Source organism: Rattus norvegicus, chromosome 6 (genome assembly GCF_021556685.1).
Source record: "Rattus norvegicus strain SHRSP/BbbUtx chromosome 6, alternate assembly SHRSP_T2T, whole genome shotgun sequence".
NCBI classification, from domain to species: domain Eukaryota; kingdom Metazoa; phylum Chordata; class Mammalia; order Rodentia; family Muridae; genus Rattus; species Rattus norvegicus.
The window spans coordinates 9,915,077-9,935,938 of NC_141539.1; the positions used below are offsets into that span (position 1 = coordinate 9,915,077).

General features: G+C 37.1%; 1 protein-coding gene across 45 annotated transcripts in view; it reads left to right on the top strand.

Annotated features, from left to right (window-relative positions):
* The window catches only part of Nrxn1 (neurexin 1), a 1,143,874-nt gene that overhangs the window by 500,306 nt on the left and 622,706 nt on the right, over positions 1–20,862 (top strand). For all 45 annotated transcript variants that reach the window (NM_021767.4, NM_001434104.1, NM_001434105.1 and 42 more), the window contains 1 exon segment: positions 18,566–19,004. In NM_021767.4, the coding sequence (NP_068535.3) occupies positions 18,566–19,004 (439 nt within the window).

Genomic DNA, 20,862 nt, shown 5'->3' on the forward strand with positions numbered 1-20,862 from the left:
AAAAACTGTAGACATTCTACAGTAGATGTATTGGAAATTTTGTTCAGTTTGATGTTTCCCCTGCCTTAGTAAAGTAATCAGAAATGTGTATGTGAGTGAGCATTGTGATGTGGGAGCACTGGGTTCTTGAGCAGACTGATTTATTAGATAGGATCTCAAGGCTTTGCTTTGAGTTGTCTGTACTTTTGTTTATAATCCATCATGACACTCTTGTTTAAACAATAATTATAGTGCTACTTAGTATGAAGAGGTAAAGGTTATATTTTGAATAATGTTTCACACTGCCTGATTGTTGCCAAAAATTCTACCAACATATTTACAGAAGGTATCTTACCAGCGGTGGACAAAAGGGCTGATCTTATTGCCTCGAAGGACACACAAAGGTGAAATGTTGAGGTTTGCTTTTCACATGTCCTGAACACAAATCAGAGATTTACTACTGTTCGGCAGTTGGTGTGATTTTTGTTCTAATTCTATAGGAAAGTACATAGTAAGTCACTAGGTACAATTTCTCACACACTCACCCAATGGAGTTCTGACTCATAGTCACAATTATGGACAGTTAAGAATTGTGGGGTTGGGAGACTGAAGTCAGAATATGGATACCTTACTTGATCTTTGAGGAACTTTGTTTGTGTCAATGATATGGTTTTTAAAGGTCTGTATATCAACACTTCTGGAATTTAAAATTGTATTCTCCTATTCTTACTTTGTTAGGTGAATTTCCTCATCTATTAAATGAGGAACTCGGTTTTATCACAGTGTCTGTGTGGCACAGTTCCACAGACAGGCATTGACTTAACACAACAGTAACTGGCTCAGTTGGTAAAGGATTGCATTGTAAGCACAAAGGTTTGAGTTTCGTCTGACATAGTGACTCATGCTCGTAATCCCAGAGATGGAATGGAGACTTGCGGGACTCACACAATCAGTCAGAACAGTCTATTTGATGAGTCTCAGGCCAGTGAGAGACTCTGTCTCAACAAACAAAATTAGCAAATAAAATATAGATAGCACCAGTGGTATTATATCCTAGATTGACCTCTGGTCTCTATATTAATGTTATATATGTGCACCAATTTGCATGTGTACCGAATTGACCAACATCTCCCCACACATATATACACACAGATATGTGCACAGATAAACAAAACCCAGCTTCTCAGAAAGAGAAGTTTGTTATAGAGTCTCAGCAGGTTGTCATGAGGAATAAATTAATCAACGTGCATGGAACCATGTCTGACTGAACACGGTTTGTCATACTTATCCTTTCTATAAACGTGGTATTCTTAATAACTATTAGACCTTAAAAACTAATACTGTATTGTGGTTCTAAATTTGATGATGTTTACTAATGACAGTATAAAACTTCAGTTACTGACACTCATTTCAATCACTATATCAGATTGGATCCATGAATCCTAGAAAGATAGTATATTGTGGTTCTGTCCATGACATTGCAAGCCAACAAAACCAGAGAGAATCAGTTATACTAAATCTGTTTAAGTCTTAATATTTTGATAGTCATAGAATTTTTCTTATTCAAGTTTTAAATATTGCATTTAAATAGTATCTGTTCTGATTTCTGAATTTTCAGTATGCTTGATAATTTGTCATGTAAGTTCTTCACTCTTGATCCTTTTCAACCCTGTGCTGAATTTGCTTGATCATCTACTACCTCTGTAATTTGTATAAGATACTTAATTTTACTAAATAAGACTTTTGAGAGATAGACAAATTTATATAAAACTCAACAAGCCTAGAACTCATGGGAAGTTTCCTGATGTTTGGATATTTTTTGCTGTATTGATTCACACTAATATTATGTCAGGCAACACACAAGCTAAAGTTTATGTTTCCTATTCCACTTTCCCACTGTCTGCTTGATGTAATTGATGCAGTAAAGGACAAAGCAAACATAGATGACTAAGTCCAAAGATCATCTGCTGACAATGTATTCAGTACACAGCCAACACCGACTGACAAGTGTAGAGAACACAGATCCACTTAGCCACCTGATTAGTGACCAGGCTAGCCTTCAATATGCATTTCTGAACTGATAATCATAGCCCTGTTATTTCTGAATAAATGTAGAAATTAAATGATACCAAACAGGCAAGACTACCAGGGAAGTCTGGTCACTTACTATCCAAGAAAACAGGAGCTGATAGTGAGCCAAGGTTCATTTTGAGCTGGAGAAAGTCCTAGTGAGGAAACAGCCCTCAGAGAGAGTGAGGAGGGTTGGCTGAGGGCAACATATTGAAGGGAAGAGCTTTGGTAGTTACTCTGGGACAAGAGACCCCTAAGGTTGCCACCATGTAAGAATGAACATAGTGTCCATAGGAAAGAAGAGTAGGATGCTGTTATCCTTTTAAAATCAATAATATTTTCTCAAGTTCCATCAAACTAATATTTGATTAAAATATTTATTCTCTCCTAATTCTAGAGTATCACTGAATGAAACAATTATCTTCTAATTTAAATTATTTTAGAGCTGAAATAGCATGTCACAGAGTATCTCTTTCCAGGCATACAGTAAAGGTACCTTTAGTAACTGTAGTTTATGGAAAATTACATAGAGGTATCTGGCCAAAGCACGGGAGACAATGTAGCCACATAAATATTCATATAAATATTCAATAATGTCTACAAGGTCATCTCACAATATCTGATGACTGCTCCTTTTATTAAAAATTTTATCTTTTAGTGACTTATAAACATGTCTCTAAAATCAAAAGCCTTGGGGAGCTGCATGAGACTCTTATTTTTTATTTTTCCTGGCAGCTTGCACTTGCGTTTTATAGACAACCAGAAAACACACATCTTTCTCCACAGCATGGGGCTCCCATACTGCCTCTCTTTCAAACTTCAGAGCCTTTCCCTCTTTGTCATGTGTGGTCTATAATAAATATCTGAAATATCTGTTCATTTGACGTTGACAGCAAACTCGGTGTTCCCTGCATTGTGCACACATTTGATGCTGGTGGGTTTTAGTTTAGTGAGTTTCCCTTGGCAAAGCCCTGCTCTGCCTGGGAACTGATTGTGCTTCCGCAGAGCCAACATGTTTCTCAGTTCTCCAATTTAAACGCTGCCAAGGATTTTCTAAAATGTGCCATGAGAAATTCAGCTGCACACAAAACCCCATTCATTAAATAAACAGTGAGCTAAGCAACCTTTGGCAAAAGGCACACCCCATCTAACCCTGAAAGCACTGGGGACTTCCAAAGGAAGTAATTAAAGATTGCATTAAAACGGAATGCCCTAGCACTTAACAGTTATAATTGAAAAATAAGTTTCCAACCTGGAGTCTCCACACTTCTTAGGGATTTTGGAATGAAAAAACAAACAGTTTTCAATAAACCTAAAAGAGCTGCATATTTCACTGCAGCACAAGCTCGATACAACATGGATCTCTGTCAGGCTTGGGCCGACCAACTAACTGAATGGGATTTCAGTGGCTGTCTATTTTGGCTTTGAAATGCTTTGATAATTTTAAAATGATCAACCTCAATGTTTCTTAAAAATTTGCCTAGCTGATGGAATCTTACAAAATGCATCCTTCATAAAAAGCAAGGTTAAAAAAAAGGTAAATATAATAATAAAGTTTGGGGAGGATTCACATTCACATTCTCATCTGAACGTGATTGATTACTTACCAGAGACATACTTTTGTTTAGTGAAAGTAGTCACTTATTTATATAAATACAGAGAATACTTCTTGTAGACACTTAATATATTAACACTTAGGATATTGCACACTAATTATTTTTTATTTTAACATTTATTCATATGTGTGGGTGTTTTGTCTGTATGCATGTCTGTTCACCCTGTATGTGCTTAATGAGGCCAGAAGAGGAGTCAGAACCTCTGGGTCTAGAATTAGAGATGTTTATGAGACATCCTGTAGCTGCTGACACTCAAAACTGGCTCATTCAGAAGGGTAGCCCGTGCTCTAATGCCCCAAATGCTTCCGTTGTTCCAGCATTTTGGTCGTTTAAGACCCGAATGTTGACAATCATGACAATACTTATCTTGGTGCCCAAAGTCAAGCACTAGTTATGCATATCTTATATGCTTTATACACTGTGAACCAAGACTAAAAACTCATTCTTGAAAAGGAAGAAAACTGTTTCGAAGGGAACCTGATACTCACCTAAGGAGGATAATTGGTTAAGTAAAAATGACTACATTCATACACACACACACACACACACACACACACACACACACACACACACACACAAATATACACCATGTATTTCATTTATCAGATGATATTAAACCACAGATTTATATAACCCCCCACCCTGCACTAGGAGCAAGTCTCACTTGCAATATATTTTCTTTGCAGGTGCTACAAGCAGCAGTGTTGGCTGTCTTAAATGTCAGCTTCGCTTGTATGCTTTGTGGTTCCCAGGTGGAGGTTTGAGTGAGCAATACAGGCAGAATGTTTGGAAAGAAATGGTTAGGCTGAAAGTTTAGATAATCCATCAATTTAGATGACCAGATTCCATGTTTTCAGGAAGTTTAATAGAGTTTTCTATATTTTAGTTTTGATAAATAGCATGAAAGGAAAAACCAAACAGAACAGCCCACAGCACAAACACTCATAAATAGGAGGCCGCACCAGGTCTCCACATTCTGTCCACAACTTTCTGTCAAATGAATTAGCTTTGTAGCCTGGGCAAGCAACCGTGCCTCCTAATGAGATACCATTCAAAGGAAGTAAATACTTCACCCCATCGACTAGCATCTCTAATATACAGGCACCAATTTCTGAGATCTTACTGAAGAAAGCTCCTGGGGCCCCATGATTGCTAGCTTAGAATGAACACGATTATAATTGTATTTGCTGTTTGTCTGTGTTTCTTACTTGTTTTCTTATATAGTTGTATATCTGGCCTCCAAGTCCTGAAATGTTTTTCCAGATGAGGTCAGATGCCCTAATACATTAAAATATAATATATACATTTTAATGAATTATAACTTTATTAATAAGTATACTAGTAGGAATGTAATTCTAAGCAAGATATGACTTTCTTGTGTTATTCAAAAATCCCGCTAAGGCCTGACGTAGTGTTCCAAGCATCAAATACCAGGAAACAGATGCAAGGAGATTCTGAGTTCAAGACCAACTGAGAATATAAAGTGAGACTCTGTCTCAAATAAAGAAAAAATAAGTAAAAAAATCATAAATTTCTTTAAGAGAATGGAGAAAGATAATTACATTATAATCTTAGAAAGTAAAAAAGCCCTTTAAATAAATTTTAATGTATGATTTTCTGTATGTAGGGTGAACAGATCAAAGGTACTTGAATAGTTACAAATGTTTATTTGTTACAAATACCATTGCAGACATTTACCCTGTCCACAGAGAAAACATAAACCTCGGTACGCTGTCATGAAAGTACATTGTAGTACAGCTAACAGAAATGGCTTAGCAGACATAGCAGAATATATTATAAATCTATAATACCTAAGTGATGTGGACGTGAGCCAAGAATAAATAGCTCAGTGAGACAAACGAGAATGTTCAGTCATGGAATCTTCTGTATGAGATTATCCTATGTAGTGATCCTTAAGAACTAATGGCAAAAGGATATATTAAAATACTATGCAGGTTCCAGTAAGTAGCCACGAATAGAAGAAATCAATTTGGACTTTTCACCTTAAGCAGAAGTTATATAACAGAAACATTTAGGACAAATGACCAGAATCTGGCAGCTCTAATGGGTTAGGTTTCAACATCCTTTCTGATAAGATATTGTAAGAGGCTGGTCAGATAACAGAATAACACAGTTTTAGCAAGGGTCCTAGAGATCTCCAAGCAGGACTCTGACATGAGCTTTAAGATCGAATAGAGAATAAAATTGTGTAAAGGACAAGGACCTCTATGAAAGCAGTTCTTGCTTAGGTGTGGGTTTGTTGATCATTTTATTAGCTCTGTGAGTGCCCAGAAGTCTGCTCACCATCATTGTATCTAGTGGTCTGGAGAGAATTACTTCTGCTCGGGGTACAGCTTCAGCATCCCGTATTATTGTTCTTTTCTAAGGGCCAGAAGACCTTGGTCCCAGTGACTATCTTTGGAGATTCCACAGAATGACCGCCATTTAATACAGTGGGTTCTCTGCACCTTAAGCCCTGAGGGCAGATGAGGAAGGGTAGACCAACACTCTGAGTGGTAGTTACGCTCATGGGCAGAGGCAAGCAGATGACCCAGCAAGGATGCCAAGGAAAGGCACAGATGCAAAGCTTTTATCCTGCCTTTGGTTACCTTGTGGGCTAGATCAGGAGTCAGGTCGTTTCAGCAGAGCCAACTTCTAAGTGCTTGTTTCAAATAGTTCAAATCTATATCAAAAAGGTTTTACATACAAACACACATGCATGTACTTTTAACCACGGAACATAATTTACATCAAAATACTATGCTTATGAAATATTCCTGGGAAGAAGTTTATAAGACTAGGATGGCAAAATAATGAACTGGGAAAATGGTACATTCCAACTTCAGAAGTGTGGTATTTCACAAGGAACACCTACTGAATCATCATAGTAGGGAAAAGAAAGACTTTATAGTAAATGGTATTTTATTTTATAATTTGGGCATATATGTATATATACTAGATGCATATATGACTAGTTTATATATAAATACAAACTAAATTATATATTTTGTATTTCCACATATGGCCACTTCATTAAAAAATGTAAAATTGTATAGTAGAAGAAATTTCATTGATCTCATGGGTGTAAGAATGCTAAAGTAATTTTTATTAGTAATTTTTGTTAATCTATACAAGACATTCATTCTTGCTCTTTGAAGCTCAAAGAAATTATACTGATTTCTGGGAAGATTAGTTTCCTTACCAAGTTAGTCATGATTATGATTATGTTTCCCTTATCAAGACTGACAGATTAATGATTTTTTTTTAATAAAGTCACCAGACCTTTCTCCTTTGAGCAGTAGCTGCTGTTTTGGAACAGAAACTTTAAACCCTAATTTATGGTATGTTATTTCTGCAGATTAATGAGAGATTAATGCTAAACATATCTTCATCTGCTACTTCTTAAGTAACAGTAAACATTGTATTTTGTTGTTTCTCAGTGTCTCCTTCAGAGTCTAAATAAGTGCTCTCACTGGGGAACGAGTTTGCAGCTCCATGTCAAATGTGACATTACTGAAGTTTGAGACCAATTTTCTGAAATTCCTGTCCCAAAGTTATTGTAAAATCATTGCCGTGGGAAAAACAGGCACCACAGTTTATTGGTCCTGATTCTTCGGCTGCTCACTGAGGAGAGCACTGAAGGCCGCAGTATAGGAAATTATTACCTGGGGCAGGACAGCCTGATTTCCAAGTTATCTTTATCAGCTTGCATCTAGAGCTGTCCACATGGCTTTACTTATTTTATGTAGGAAGGACAAAGCACTGATGATTTTATTTCATTTTTATGAACAGGACACATTAGGTTGTTCAACTGAGTCTGAGACAAAATGTTTCTCTACATTACATAGAGTACTGTGGATTTTTTTCCCTTCCAGACGCTAACAAACTTTTGGTATCAGCTTAAATGTCAAGAGCTCTTATTGATAAATGTTATTATAGTTTTAATCTTTTCTAATGAAAAGATTTGTTGTTTTTGTTTGGAGAACGTGACATATTTACCTAAAGATTTTGTCTGCAGTCTACCTCGGAATAGGATTAAATTAGTGGTAAAACCACCAAATCTTCCTCTAGGAAAAAACCCCAGTCATCCTTCCTTAAAATAAGCTCTACCATCCGTGAAATCCCCTGTGCTCCTCTCACTAATATTAGGTGTCTTGGTGTTGTATGGCTTTCTTAGTGTCCTATTGGGTTACTTTGTGTAAGAGTCATGTTCATCTGCCCTTTCTTTCTCAAAGTCCTTCGTTCCTCCCCCGCATTCATTCACCTCCACAGCACAGAAGTGCATGGGTGGTTCAGCCATGTTTATCAAGAACAAATCTATGTCTCACAGTTCTACTGGCCCCATGACCTTTTACTGCCAATGAAATGTTCATTTGTCTCTTTAAAGAAATGAGATTCAGAATAAATTTTGATTGGTAGAAGTCAGGATGGTGCCCAACCATGATACCTAAGTGTCACCAGTGATCTTCGTTTATTTATCTGTCTCCCCATGTGGTCAGAACATAGAAGACATGTTAAAATCCCTCCCTTTGTTCTAGCTTCCTTTTGCTTTGTTATTTAACAAAGTCTCCCTGGTTTGCAACTCACCCTGTAGCCAAGGCTGCTTGGATAATCTCCTGCCTCTGCCTCCTGAGGGCTGGAATTGCAGGAACCAACATGCTTAACTTAATTTTCTACTCTCAGTTGTAAGCCAAGTGAGTTTTTCTTCTCCTCTCCTTTTGTTTATTTATTTTTCTTTTTATTACAGTCTTTGTGTGGGTAGTGCAAACCTTAGAAATGCAAAACTCTGCTTTGTGTTGAAGATCTTTGCCAGGTCTTTTAACAAGGACTTTTTCAGTTTAAAATTATCAAATATCATGTGTGTATATTTGGTTATATGTATGATATTCACTGATCTATATTATATACTTATCATTTCCCTTGGAGACAGGAATTCAGTAGATAAGCCAGTCTACCCTCAAACTACTAGAGATCCAACTATCTTTGCTTCCAAGGTGTTGGAATAAAGCTACATACAAATGTGCCTGGCTACTAATATATTTTGAGAGATATATCATACACTATAATTTATATCACATACTACTTATAGCAACTTTGATTTGTTTAGAATAAATGAATTCATATTTAGTAGTATAGAAATTTTATATTTCAGTGTATGTTGCTTGAACAAACACTTGAGGTGTGTGTATATATATATATATATATATATATATATATATATAATGAATATGTATTTAAAACAAACTGAACTGTTCTCTCTCAGTCTTCTACTGGCCTGGGTATATGTACAGAAGAGTGAATAAAATTACATTTTCTTTTTTTATTAACATTTCAAATGTCATTCCCTTTCCTGGTTTCCCATCCATCAGCCCCCCATAACCTGTCCCCCATCCCCCTTCTTCTATGAGGGTGTTCCCTCTCCCCAACCACAACCCACTTCTCACCATTACATTTCCTAACACTGGCAGGGGGGTCCAGCCTTGGCAGGACCAAGGGCTTCTCCCCTCATTGTTGCACAACAAGGCTATCCTCTGAGACATATGCAGCTGGAGCCATGAGTCTGTCCATGTATAGTGTTTGGGTAGTGGTTTAGTCCCTGGGAGCTCTGGTTGGTATGGGGTTGCAAGCCCCTTCAGCTCCTTCAAACCTTTCTCTAACTTTCCAACGGGGACTCAGTTCAATGGTTTGCTGCTAGCATTCACCTCTGTATTTGTCATGCTCAGGACGAGCCTCTCAGGAGAGAGCTATTTCAGGCTCCTGTGAGCATGCACTTCTTGGCAACAGCAATATTGTCTAGGTTTGGTGGCTGCTTGTATATGGGGTGAATCCCCAGGTGGGGCAGGCTCTGAATGGCCATCCCTTCAGTCTCTGCTTCAAACTTTCTCTCCATATCTCCTCCTATGAATATTTTTATTCCCCCTTTTAAGGAGGACTGAAGCATCTGCACGTTGGTCGTCCTTCTTGAGCTTCATGTGGTCTGTGGATTGTATTTAGGGTAATTTGAGATTTTAGGCTAAATATCCACTTATCAGTGTGTGCATACCATGTTTGGTTTTTAGTGATTGGGTTACTACCTCTCTCAGGATTACATATCTTATTTACATCCATTTGCCTATGAATTTCATGAAGTCATTGTTTTTAATACTCCATCGTGTAGATGTACCATATTTTCTCTATCCTTCCTCTGTTGAAGGGCATCTGGGTTCTTTCCAGCTTCTGGCTATTATAAATAAGGTGCTATGAACATAGTGGAGCATGTGTCTTTGTTATATGTTGGGGCATCTTTTGGGTATAAGCCCAGGAGAGGTATAGCTGGGTCCTCAGGTAGTTCAATGTCCAATTTTCTGAGGCACCTCCAGACTGATTTCCAACTGAGTGGTTGTACCAGTCTGCAATCCCACCAACAATGGAGGAGTGTTCCTCTTTCTCCACATCCACACCAGCATCTGCTGTCACCTGAGTTTTTGATCTTAGCCATTCTGACTGGTGTGATGTGGAATCTCAGGGTAGTTTTGATTTGGATTTCCCTGATGACTAAGGATGTTGAATATTTCTTTAGGTGCTTCTCAGCCGTGCGATATTCCTCAGCTGACAATTCTTTGTTTAGGTCTGTACCCCACTTTTTAATAGAGTTATTTGACTCTCTGGAGCTTAACTTCTTGAGTTCTTCATATATTTTGGATATTAGCCCTCTATCAGATGTAGGATTGGTAAAGATCTTTTCTGAACCTGTTGGTTGCAGTTCTTTCCTAATGGCAGTCTCTTTTGTCTTACAGAAGATTGGTAATTTTATGAGGTTCCATTTTTTGATTCTTGATCTTAGAACATAAGAAATTGGTATTCTGTTCAGGAAATTTTCCCCAGTGCCCATGTGTTCAAGGCTTTTCCCCACTTTTTCTTCTATTAGTTAGAGTTTATTTGGTGTGATGTGGAGATCCTTGATCCACTTGGACTTAAGCTTTGTAAAAGGTGGTAAGAATGGTTCAATTTGCACTCTTCTTCATGGTGACCTTCAGTTGATCCAGCACCATTTGTTGAGAGTGCTATGTTTTTTTCCACTGGATGGTTTTAGCTCCTTTGTCAAATATTAAGCAACCATAGCTGGGTGGGTTCATTTCTGGATCTTCAGTTGTTTTCCATGGCTCTACCTGCCTGTCTCTGTACTAATATCATACATTTTTTACCTCTATTACTCTGTAATACACCTTGAGATCAGGGATGGTGATTCCCCCAGAACTTCTTTTATTGTTGAGGATAGTTTTAGCTATCTTTGATTTTTTCTTATTCCAAATGAATTTGCAAATTGCTTTTTCTAACTCTATGAAGAATTGAGTTGGGATTTTGATAGGGATTGCATTGAATCTGTAGATTGCTTTTGTCAACATGGCCATTTTTATTATATTATTTCTGCCAATCCATAAGCATGGGAGATCTTTCAATCTTCTGAGATCTTCCATTTCTTTCTTCAAGGACTTGAAGTTCTTGGCATACAGTCTTCCACTTGCTTAGTTAGAGTCACACCAATATATCTTATGTTATTTGTGACTATTGTGAAGGGTGTCATTTACCTAATTCCTTTCTCAGCTGGTATATCCTTTGAGTAGATTTGTTTGAGTTAATTTTATATCCAGCCACTTTGCCGAAGTTGTTTATCAGGCTTAGTAGTTCTCTGGTAGAACTTTTGGGGTCACTTAAGTATACTGTCATAACTTCTGCATAAAGTGATATTTTGATTTCTTCCTTTCCAATTGGTTTCCCTTTGACCTCCTTTTGTTTTCTGGTTGCTCTGGCTAGGACTTTGAGTATAATATTGAATAAGTAGGGAGAGAATGGGCAGCCTTGTCCAGATTTTTAGTGGGATTGTTTCAAGTTTCTCTCCATTTAGTTTAATGTTGGCTAGTGGTTTGCTATATATTGCTTTTACTATGTTTAGGTATGGCCTTGAATTCCTGATCTTTCCAGGACTTTTATTATGAAGAGGTGTTGAATTTTGTCAAATGCTTTCTCAGCATCTAATGAGATGATCATGTGTTTATTTCCTTTGAGTTTTTTTTTTACATAGTGGGTTACATTGATGGATTTCCATATATTAAACCATCCCTGCATCCGTGGAATGAAGCCTACTTGATCATGATGGATGATTGTTTTGATGTGTTCTTGGATTCAGTTTGCGAGAATTTTATTGAGTATTTTTGTGTCAATATTCATAAGGGAAATTTGTTTGAAGTTCTCTTTTTGTTGGGTCTTTTTGTGGTTTAGGTATAAGTGTAACTGTGACATAGAAGGGATTGGGTTGTGCTCCTTTTGTTTCTATTGTGTGGAATAGTATGAACAGTATTGATATGAGGTCTTCTATGAAGGTCTGATAGATTTCTGCACTGAACCCACTGGTCCTGGCCTTTTTTGGTTGGGAGACTTTTAATAACTGCTTCAATTTCTTTAGGAGTTATGAGATGGTTTAGATGGTTTACCTGATCCTCATTTAACTTTAGGATGAAATGTTCTGTAAATATCTGTTAAATTCATTGGGTTCATAACTTTTGTTAATTTCTCTATGTCTCTGTTTAGTTTCTATTTCCATGATCTGTCCATTGATGAGAGTAGGTTGTTGAAATCTCCCGCCATTATTGTGTGAGGTACAATGTGTGCATTGAGCTTTACTAAGGTATCTTTTATGAATGTAGGTTCCCTTGCATTTGAAGCATAGATATTCAGGTTGAGAGTTCATCTTGGCGGATTTTTCCTCTGATGAATATCAAGTTCCCCTCCTTATCATTTTTGATAACTTTTGGTTGAAGGTTGAATTTATTCTATATTAGAATGGCTACTCCAGATTGTTTCTTGGAACCATTTGCTTGGAAAATTGTTTTGCAGCTTTTTACTCATAGGTAGTGTGTCTCTTTGTCACTGAGGTGTGTTTCCTGCATGCAGCAAAATGCTGGGTCCTCTTTATGTATCCAGTCTGTTAGTCTATGTCTTTTTATTGGGGAATGGAATCCATGGATGTTAAGAGATATTTAGGAATAAGGATTGTTGTTTTCTGTTTTTTTTTTTTTTTTTTTTTTTTTTTTTTTTTTTTTTTTTTTTTTTTTTGTCAGAGGTGGAATTGCTTGTGTGTCTCCCTTCTTTTGGGTTTGTTGCAAGGATATTACTGTCTTGCTTTTTCTAGGGTGTAGTTTCCCTCCTGGTGTTCGAATTTTCCATCTGTTATCCTTTGTAGGGCTCGATTTGTGGAAAGATATTGTGTAAATTTGGTTTTGTCATGGAATAGCTTGGTTTCTCCATCTATGTTAATTGAGAGTTTTACTAGATATAGTAACCTGGGCTGGCATTTATGTTCTCTTACGGTCTTTATGACATCTGCCCAGGATCTTCTTGCTTTCACAGTCTCTGGTGAGAAGTCTGGTGTAATTATGATAGGTCTGCCTTTTATATGTTACTTGACCTTTTCCTGTTACTGCTTTTAATATTCTTTCTTTTTGGGGGGGGGTTTGGTGTATTGACTATTATGTGACAGAAGGAATTTCCTTTCTGGGTCAATTTATTTGCAGTTATGTAGGCTTCTTGTTCTTTTTTTTTTTTTTTTTTTTAGATTTATTTATTATGTATACAGCGTTCCACCTGCATGTACACGTGCAGGCCAGAAGAGGGCACCAGATTTCATTACAGATGGTTGTGAGCCATCATGTGGTTGCTGGGAATTGAACTTATGACCTCTGGATGAGCAGACAGTGCTCTTAACCTCTGAGCCATCTCTCCAGCCCCCATGTAGGCTTCTTGTTTGTTTATAGGCATCTCTTTCTTTAGGTTAGGGTAGCTTTCTTCTATAATTTTGTTGAAGATATTACCTGCCCTTTAAGTTGGGAATCTTTGCTCTCTTCTATACCCATTATCCTTAGGTTTGTTTTTCTCATTGTGTCCTGGATTTCCTGTATGTTTTTGTTATGAGCTCTTTACATTTTACATTTTCTTTGACAATTGTATCAATGTTTCCTATGGTATCTTCTGCCCCTGAGAGTCTCCCTTCTATTTTGTTGGTAATTCTTGTATGTATGAGCCCTGATTGCTTTCCTTGATTTTGTACGTCCAGTGTTGTCTCTCTTTATGATTTCTTTATTGTTTCTATTTCTATTTTTATATCCTGGATAGTTTGGTTCATTTCCTTCACCTGTTTGGTTGAGTTTTCCTGTAATTCTTTGAGGGATTTTTTGTGTTTCCTCTTTAAGGGCTTCTACTTTTTTGCCTGTGGTGTCCTGTGTTTCTTTAAGGGAGTTATTTACGTCATTCTTAAAGTCCTCTAGCCTCATCATGAGATGTGGTTTTGAATCCAAATATTTTCTGTTCTGCATGGATATCTAGTGTTTGCTTTGGTGGGAGAACTGGTCTCTGATTATGCCTAGTAGTCTTATGTTCTTGTGTTTGCCTCTCATCACCAGACTGTCTTTGGTGTTAGCTTGTCTTGCTGTCTCTGACAGTGGCTTGACCCTCCTGTAAGCCTGCGTGCCAGCACTCCTGTAGACCTGTTTTCTTACAGCTTGATCTGGGTATGAGAACTGTGGGACCAGTTCAGCTCCGGGAGTAGACTGAAATGGATGGGCCCTTTCCCAGACTGCTCCTGGGGTTGTGTGTCCTGAGGCCTGCATAAGGGTTGCTTGGAGCAGAAGAGTTGGTGTTACCTCTGCTCTCAGGTGTGTCAGCTTTCCTTAGTGCCTGACTTTCAGCTCTGGGCACAGGTAAAAACTGGAAGGGTCCTGCCCCTGACTGCTCCTGGGTTGTGTGTCCCGAGGCCTGCAGGCAGGTTGCTCAGAACAGAAGAGTTGTTTTTAACCTCTACTCTCAGGTGTGTCAGTGTTCCTTGGTGACTGGCTTTCAGCTACCAGACGTAGGCAGAAACTGGAACAAATTTACATTTTCTTAAGTATGTTGCTTTAGTATGTACCTAAAGTGCATATAGGAATAAATTGAACATATCATTAGGACATTGCTTAAAAATAATTTAATATATCAAATATAAGAGTTTTGATACATTTTAAGTTCTTCTTGAGATGTCTTCAGCCAAGTACAACTTCCTGCTAGTTTGAAATGACTCTTTATTCCTTGCCTGTGGACTACCTTTTGGTTGTGTTTCAGACACATTCACTGCTATGCCGAGAGGAGTCATGGAGTGATCCCAGATAGGAGAAAATTAAAAGGAAACCCCTTCATGTGTAACCATTCTCAAATATGGGAAGGAAATTCAGGATGGTTTAAAATATGCCTTTGTTTCTTCTGGGTGGGCTCCCTCCAGTGTAATGCCTAGACATCTATCTGCATAGCTTCTTGTTTCACAGAGCTTTTGCCACCCTACATGCTGTCACAGTTTATTCTTTAAAGATGTCATTATTGCATGTTAATTAATTTAAGAATTTCCTTGAAATCTCTTAACTGATGCGTATCCTTAATTTTAAAATTACTCATGTGAATAGTAAATGATTCCCTACTAATTACATATACCCTGACTCCCTCAGAAAAGCTGTGTCTATCTATCAGTTGCCTCTGTAGAAGCCTTTAGCATAATGCTCAAGGTACCTCTGTATACTTTAAGGTGGTCTGAACTTTCTCTTTTCTAATACTTTATTGTTCAAATTTGCCTCAAAATAGGGGACATTATGCTAACATCTCAAGCCACATCATAAGGGCAACAGCATAAGGACAGACAAAACATGTGTTTTTTATTTCTGGCTCAAATTACATACACTAAGAGGAGAACAGTCCACGAATTCACACATGGAATGCCTTTCCTTTTGACCTGTTCTCTTTAGAAATTAGGAACATAAGATACACAGAAGTCACTAAGCAAAGATTGTAGTATGCAAATTAAAATAGGGCACATATATATTATATATATATATAATATATATGTACTGTTATACATTCCCTAACTATAATCATTTTCTCTTCATTGTGGATACATTTTTCAGTATTATTATCAAGATCAGGAATAAATATTCAGCATTATCTACCTCAAATGCAAGTCTATACTTACATACTTGTTTTGCATTCTTGTATATTAAGCTTAAAGAGGCATTTTAAAGTTCTTAACATATAAAAAAGGAAATGTAATAATAATGCATTAAAATTACATGGCAGATTAAATACTGAACAAACAAAAATTAAACCAAGCAAAGTGCAAAGTCTTGATAGTTATATCTTGTCTGTCTTCCTTTCATACATAGGTAGGTAGCAGCCAATGGAGTAGGGAGATTAAATTCAGCATTTTGAAATGATTTAAAACTATATCAATATTCCTTCGAATGCTTAGATTCTAAAATTAGATCTAAAGGAATATTCACTAGTGTTACCAATGATTAAATTGAATATATATCATCTGCGTATATGTGTATGTATGTATTAGTTAAGAGTGGAACTCTACTTTTTAAATAAAACACAATCCCATGAGCAATCATAAAGTAGCCCTATGATTAAGCACCAAATTCTTTTAGAAAAGTAAAAATAGTTTACACATGAGTTCTAAGAATGCTTAGAATACTTAAAGGCACTGGTTAGACTAACTGAACTGGAATTGGGTCATTATAAGAGTAAGTCTAACTCTTGAAAATAGGGTAATTATGGAATGTGAGTCAGATAAAAGAATTGTGGTAACCTGACAGTGAAAAGTGTATATGTCTCAAATTGCTTTTCTGTTTCCCATGAAAGCCTTTCAGGGAACACAGAATGGGAAGAAAAATGAACAATATGAATCTGCTCTGAAAATAAATTTTCATCTCTCTAGGTTACATGTGGGCATTATTCACTATAGAAGTAATTCATACCCTACAGAATGAACTTTAACATGAGTTTCTCCAGTGCAGTGTATAGGCCAACATGTTAACAAACTGGACATTCACAAATGCTTAAAAATTTCTCTAGAAAAATACATTTGTGTCACAATGGTTTTGATGTTGGTTCACAATCTCACATTTTTGCATATTCTACTTGCATGCCTAAACTATAATTATAACACTTTAATAAAGTCCATGACCTGAGAACCTGGTTTGGCAAAGTGAACTTGGTTTGTTCTTAGCAAACATGGAATGATGACGTATGCTGGGCACTGAATTAATGCTATGCAAGAGTGAGCAAGGTTCCTACTTATACAAAGATGTAGATCAAGGTGGGAATTCATTTCATCTCAGCTGGGGGTAGTTTGTATGGCCAAGGGAAAATTTCCTACTTCTTCTTAGTATCTTCCCAAATTCCCTCACTGTTAGAATGCACAAAACTGTAAGGTTGCTAACAGTTTCATTAATCTCATGCCCTCCAACTCTCTCCTATTCATGATGTCCTAGTCATGAGATAAGACAACTAACTGTCCATAGCCAGACTCCTTCACATTAGAAACACCCACCTCTGCGGAAGCAGTTGGAGTTTACAGCTAACAATTTACTGTTGATGAGTGGAATCACCTGTGTCACGCAGATCAGAGAATCCTGTTTCAACGAATGCACAAGTGATCCCCAAATAGTCTCATAAAATCCCAAGGAGCGATGAGAAAGTAGCAGAATGGGCAGCACAAAAGCCATGATGAGAGCCTTGAAAATCACCCAGAAAGAACATTTTCTCCACTGCTAAAGATCTCCAAAGAAAGACGACCCTAAATCAACTTCCCCGAGGCATAATAGTGCTCCCTCCTTTTAAGACAGTATTCTTAAGAATTAGTGTAATTCTCCTTTGTGATGATTTAATTCATTTTCTCTTCTTTTGTTGTTAGTGGATGCTTATTAAGCCATTGTACATATTTATTCAAAGAATAAAGGATATCCTGTGCCTTATAGTAATCCATCCTGAAGATAAAAGAAAACTGGAGCCGCAGGCTCAACATTGACAAGATGTCTCTTATTTATTTGATGAAAAGCAAATATAAAAACCAATTATGTGTATGGGTTTCATTTTCTATTTTTTCTAACTTACAGAAAACAGTAGAAGTCATTTTTTAGGCATGATAAAGAGATAGCTATCTCTTCTCATGTAGGCTGATATAATAGCTATTATCTAAGTCGTATAATGCAGTTGACATTATCTTGCCTTGATACAGATTTTCTCTCTTAAATGCATTTTCTTATTAAGTCATTACATGCATTCTGTGTCAGTTTGGTTCATAGTATTATTTGTGAATAAATGAATTTAGAACCTGGCAATATTGGTTTCTGGGACATTTTCCACCCCTTAGATAGAGTTATACTCATCTTTATATAAATAACTAATTCACCATTATGTTTCTATAAGCTGTATGTGTATAAATGTGATTACTCAGCATATGCATTTTGTAAGAAAAGGTATGATTCATATCTTCATATCAAAATTTTTGCTAATTTAATGTAATTTTCCCTGTGTGTTATTTCATGTCGAAAAAGCTCTATGACTACCCCCCCCAAGCAACAAGAACTACCTTGTCCCTTAAGATGAAGTACCTTGGATAACAATACAGAACATTTACCTGACATTTGCATTAATTAAAAATAAAGTAGCAGGATCATATATTGAATAAAACTTTGAAGACTGTTTCCCATGTTGTAGTTCTATATCTCCTAACAGTACTCAGCTATTACCACTGCCCAGTGCAAGACAGGATTTTGGCATCTCACTTTTAGTGGGGATTGTGGGGAATTTCAGCACATCTACTTCTCATAATAATTTTACAAGGTTAAGATACATAATGGATGTATCTATCTCAGCTTCTGGGTTTACACATTTTTCCATTTTGGCTAAACAATCAAACGGTTGTTATTCAAGTGAGTTGCTGGCTGAAATTTATCTGTTTGAAAATTACAATAAAATCAGTATTTTATGTTTTTTCATGAGCTACAGACAAGTTACACATATATAGAGTCTATATCCTCACTGCTATTCTCTACCCACAGGTCGTATATAAAAATAATGATGTAAGACTGGAGTTATCGCGACTTGCCAAGCAAGGAGATCCTAAGATGAAGATCCATGGTGTGGTGGCTTTTAAGTGTGAAAATGTGGCAACCTTAGACCCAATCACTTTTGAGACCCCGGAATCTTTCATTTCTTTGCCTAAGTGGAATGCAAAGAAAACAGGCTCAATATCATTTGATTTCCGTACAACGGAGCCAAATGGCCTCATCTTGTTTAGCCATGGCAAGCCAAGACATCAGAAGGATGCCAAGCACCCGCAGATGATTAAGGTTGACTTTTTTGCTATTGAAATGCTGGATGGCCACTTGTACCTCCTCTTAGACATGGGATCAGGTACTATAAAAATCAAAGCCCTTCAGAAGAAAGTCAATGATGGAGAATGGTATCACGTGGATTTCCAGCGAGATGGACGGTCAGGTAATTTAACATTTTACTGTGCTAATAGAACCTACAAAATGCAAATGATCAAATGGCTTTCATCTTGGTTTCATTTTTTGCCCTTAAGAGGGAAGTTTTCTCAAAAGACATCAAGTACCAGATTGTGTAAGAAATTTTATCCTGAATTTGCAGATAACAGTTATTAGAGTTCTTATAGACTCAGCTATGTTTTTATGTCATTGGACATTTGAAGGTAACTGACCATTTAATTATATAATCCAAAAAAATAAATATAAAAATAATCAATCCATGAAAATATATCAGTGTTGTGTGGAAAACACTTCAGTCACTGTGTTGGGATTTAAATTTCCTCTTAACCAACTTTTCTTTGAGAAGTTTGAAATTCCAAAAGTTGGCTTTGCCCCTTGGTTTCATTTTCTGTCATTATTCATTTAAGAGGGAGGTTTTCTCAAAAGACATATTTCCATTGCACTTTAAAAGTTGCTTAAAGATTTGGACATTATCTAGTATGAACTTGGAAGAAAGAAAGAAAATAATCAACCAGAAAGGTACCTTTGTATGCAATAAGATGAAGAGTTGGAAGTCAGAAAATGGAGGAAGGGTTGGTTTACGGTTTCTGAATAAGTAGAAACTCAGAATCCAGTGCTTTAACCCCAACTTGTCTCTTTTTTAAATTCTACGTATTTATTTATTATATTTATTTACTTATTTTTAAAATATTATTTAATCTTTTTTTTGTTTTTGTTTGTTTTTCACTCCAGATTTTTTTTTTTGTGATAGAATAAAAGACTTGTTCCAGAACACTTTTAGCAGCCTGTGGACCACTAAACCTGGCCTCAATTATCTCCTGTTTCTGTGTTGACATTCGCCATATTTCTTTTCTTTTTTTTTTTTTTTAACTTGAGTTTTTCTTATTTACGTTTCGAGTGTTATTCCCTTTCCCGGTTTCCAGGCAAACATCCCCCTAATCCGTCCCCTTCCCCTTCTTGATGGGTGTTCCCCTCCCCATCCTCCCCCCATTGCCGCCCTCCCCCCAACAATCACGTTCGCTGGGGGTTCAGTCTTAGCAGGACCCAGGGCTTCCGCTTCCACTGGTGATCTTACTAGGATATTCATTGCTACCTATGAGGTCAGAGTCCAGGGTCAGTCCATGTATGGTCTTTAGGTAGTGGCTTAGTCCCTGGAAGCTCTAGTTGCTTGGCATTGTTGTTCATATGGGGTCTCGAGCCCCTTCAAGCTCTTCCAGTTCTTTCTCTGATTCCTTCAACGGGGGTCCTGTTCTCAGTTAGTGGTTTACTGCTGGCATTCGCCTCTGTATTTGCTGTATTCTGGCTGTGTCTCTCAGGAGAGATCTACATCCAGCTCCTGTCGGCCTGCACTTCTTTGCTTCATCCATCTTGTCTAATTGGGTGGCTGTATATGTATGGGCCACATGTGGGGCAGGCTCTGAATGGGTGTTCCTTCAGTCTCTGTTTTAATCTCTTCCTCTCTATTCCCGGCCAAGGATATTCTTGTTCCCCCTTTTAAAGAAGGAGTGAAGCATTCACGTTGTGATCATCCGTCTTGAGCTTCATGTGTTCTAGGCATCTAGGGTAATTCAAGCATTTGGGATAATAGCCACTTATCAATGAGTGCATACCATGTGTGTTTTTCTGTGATTGGGTTACCTCACTCAGGATGATATTTTCCAGTTCCAACCATTTGCCTACGAATTTCATAAAGTCATTGTTTTTGATAGCTGAGTAATATTCCATTGTGTAGATGTACCACATTTTCTGTATCCATTTCTCTGTTGAAGGGTATCTGGGTTCTTTCCAGCTTCTGGCTATTATAAATAAGGCTGCTGTGAACATAGTGGAGCACGTGTCTTTTTTAT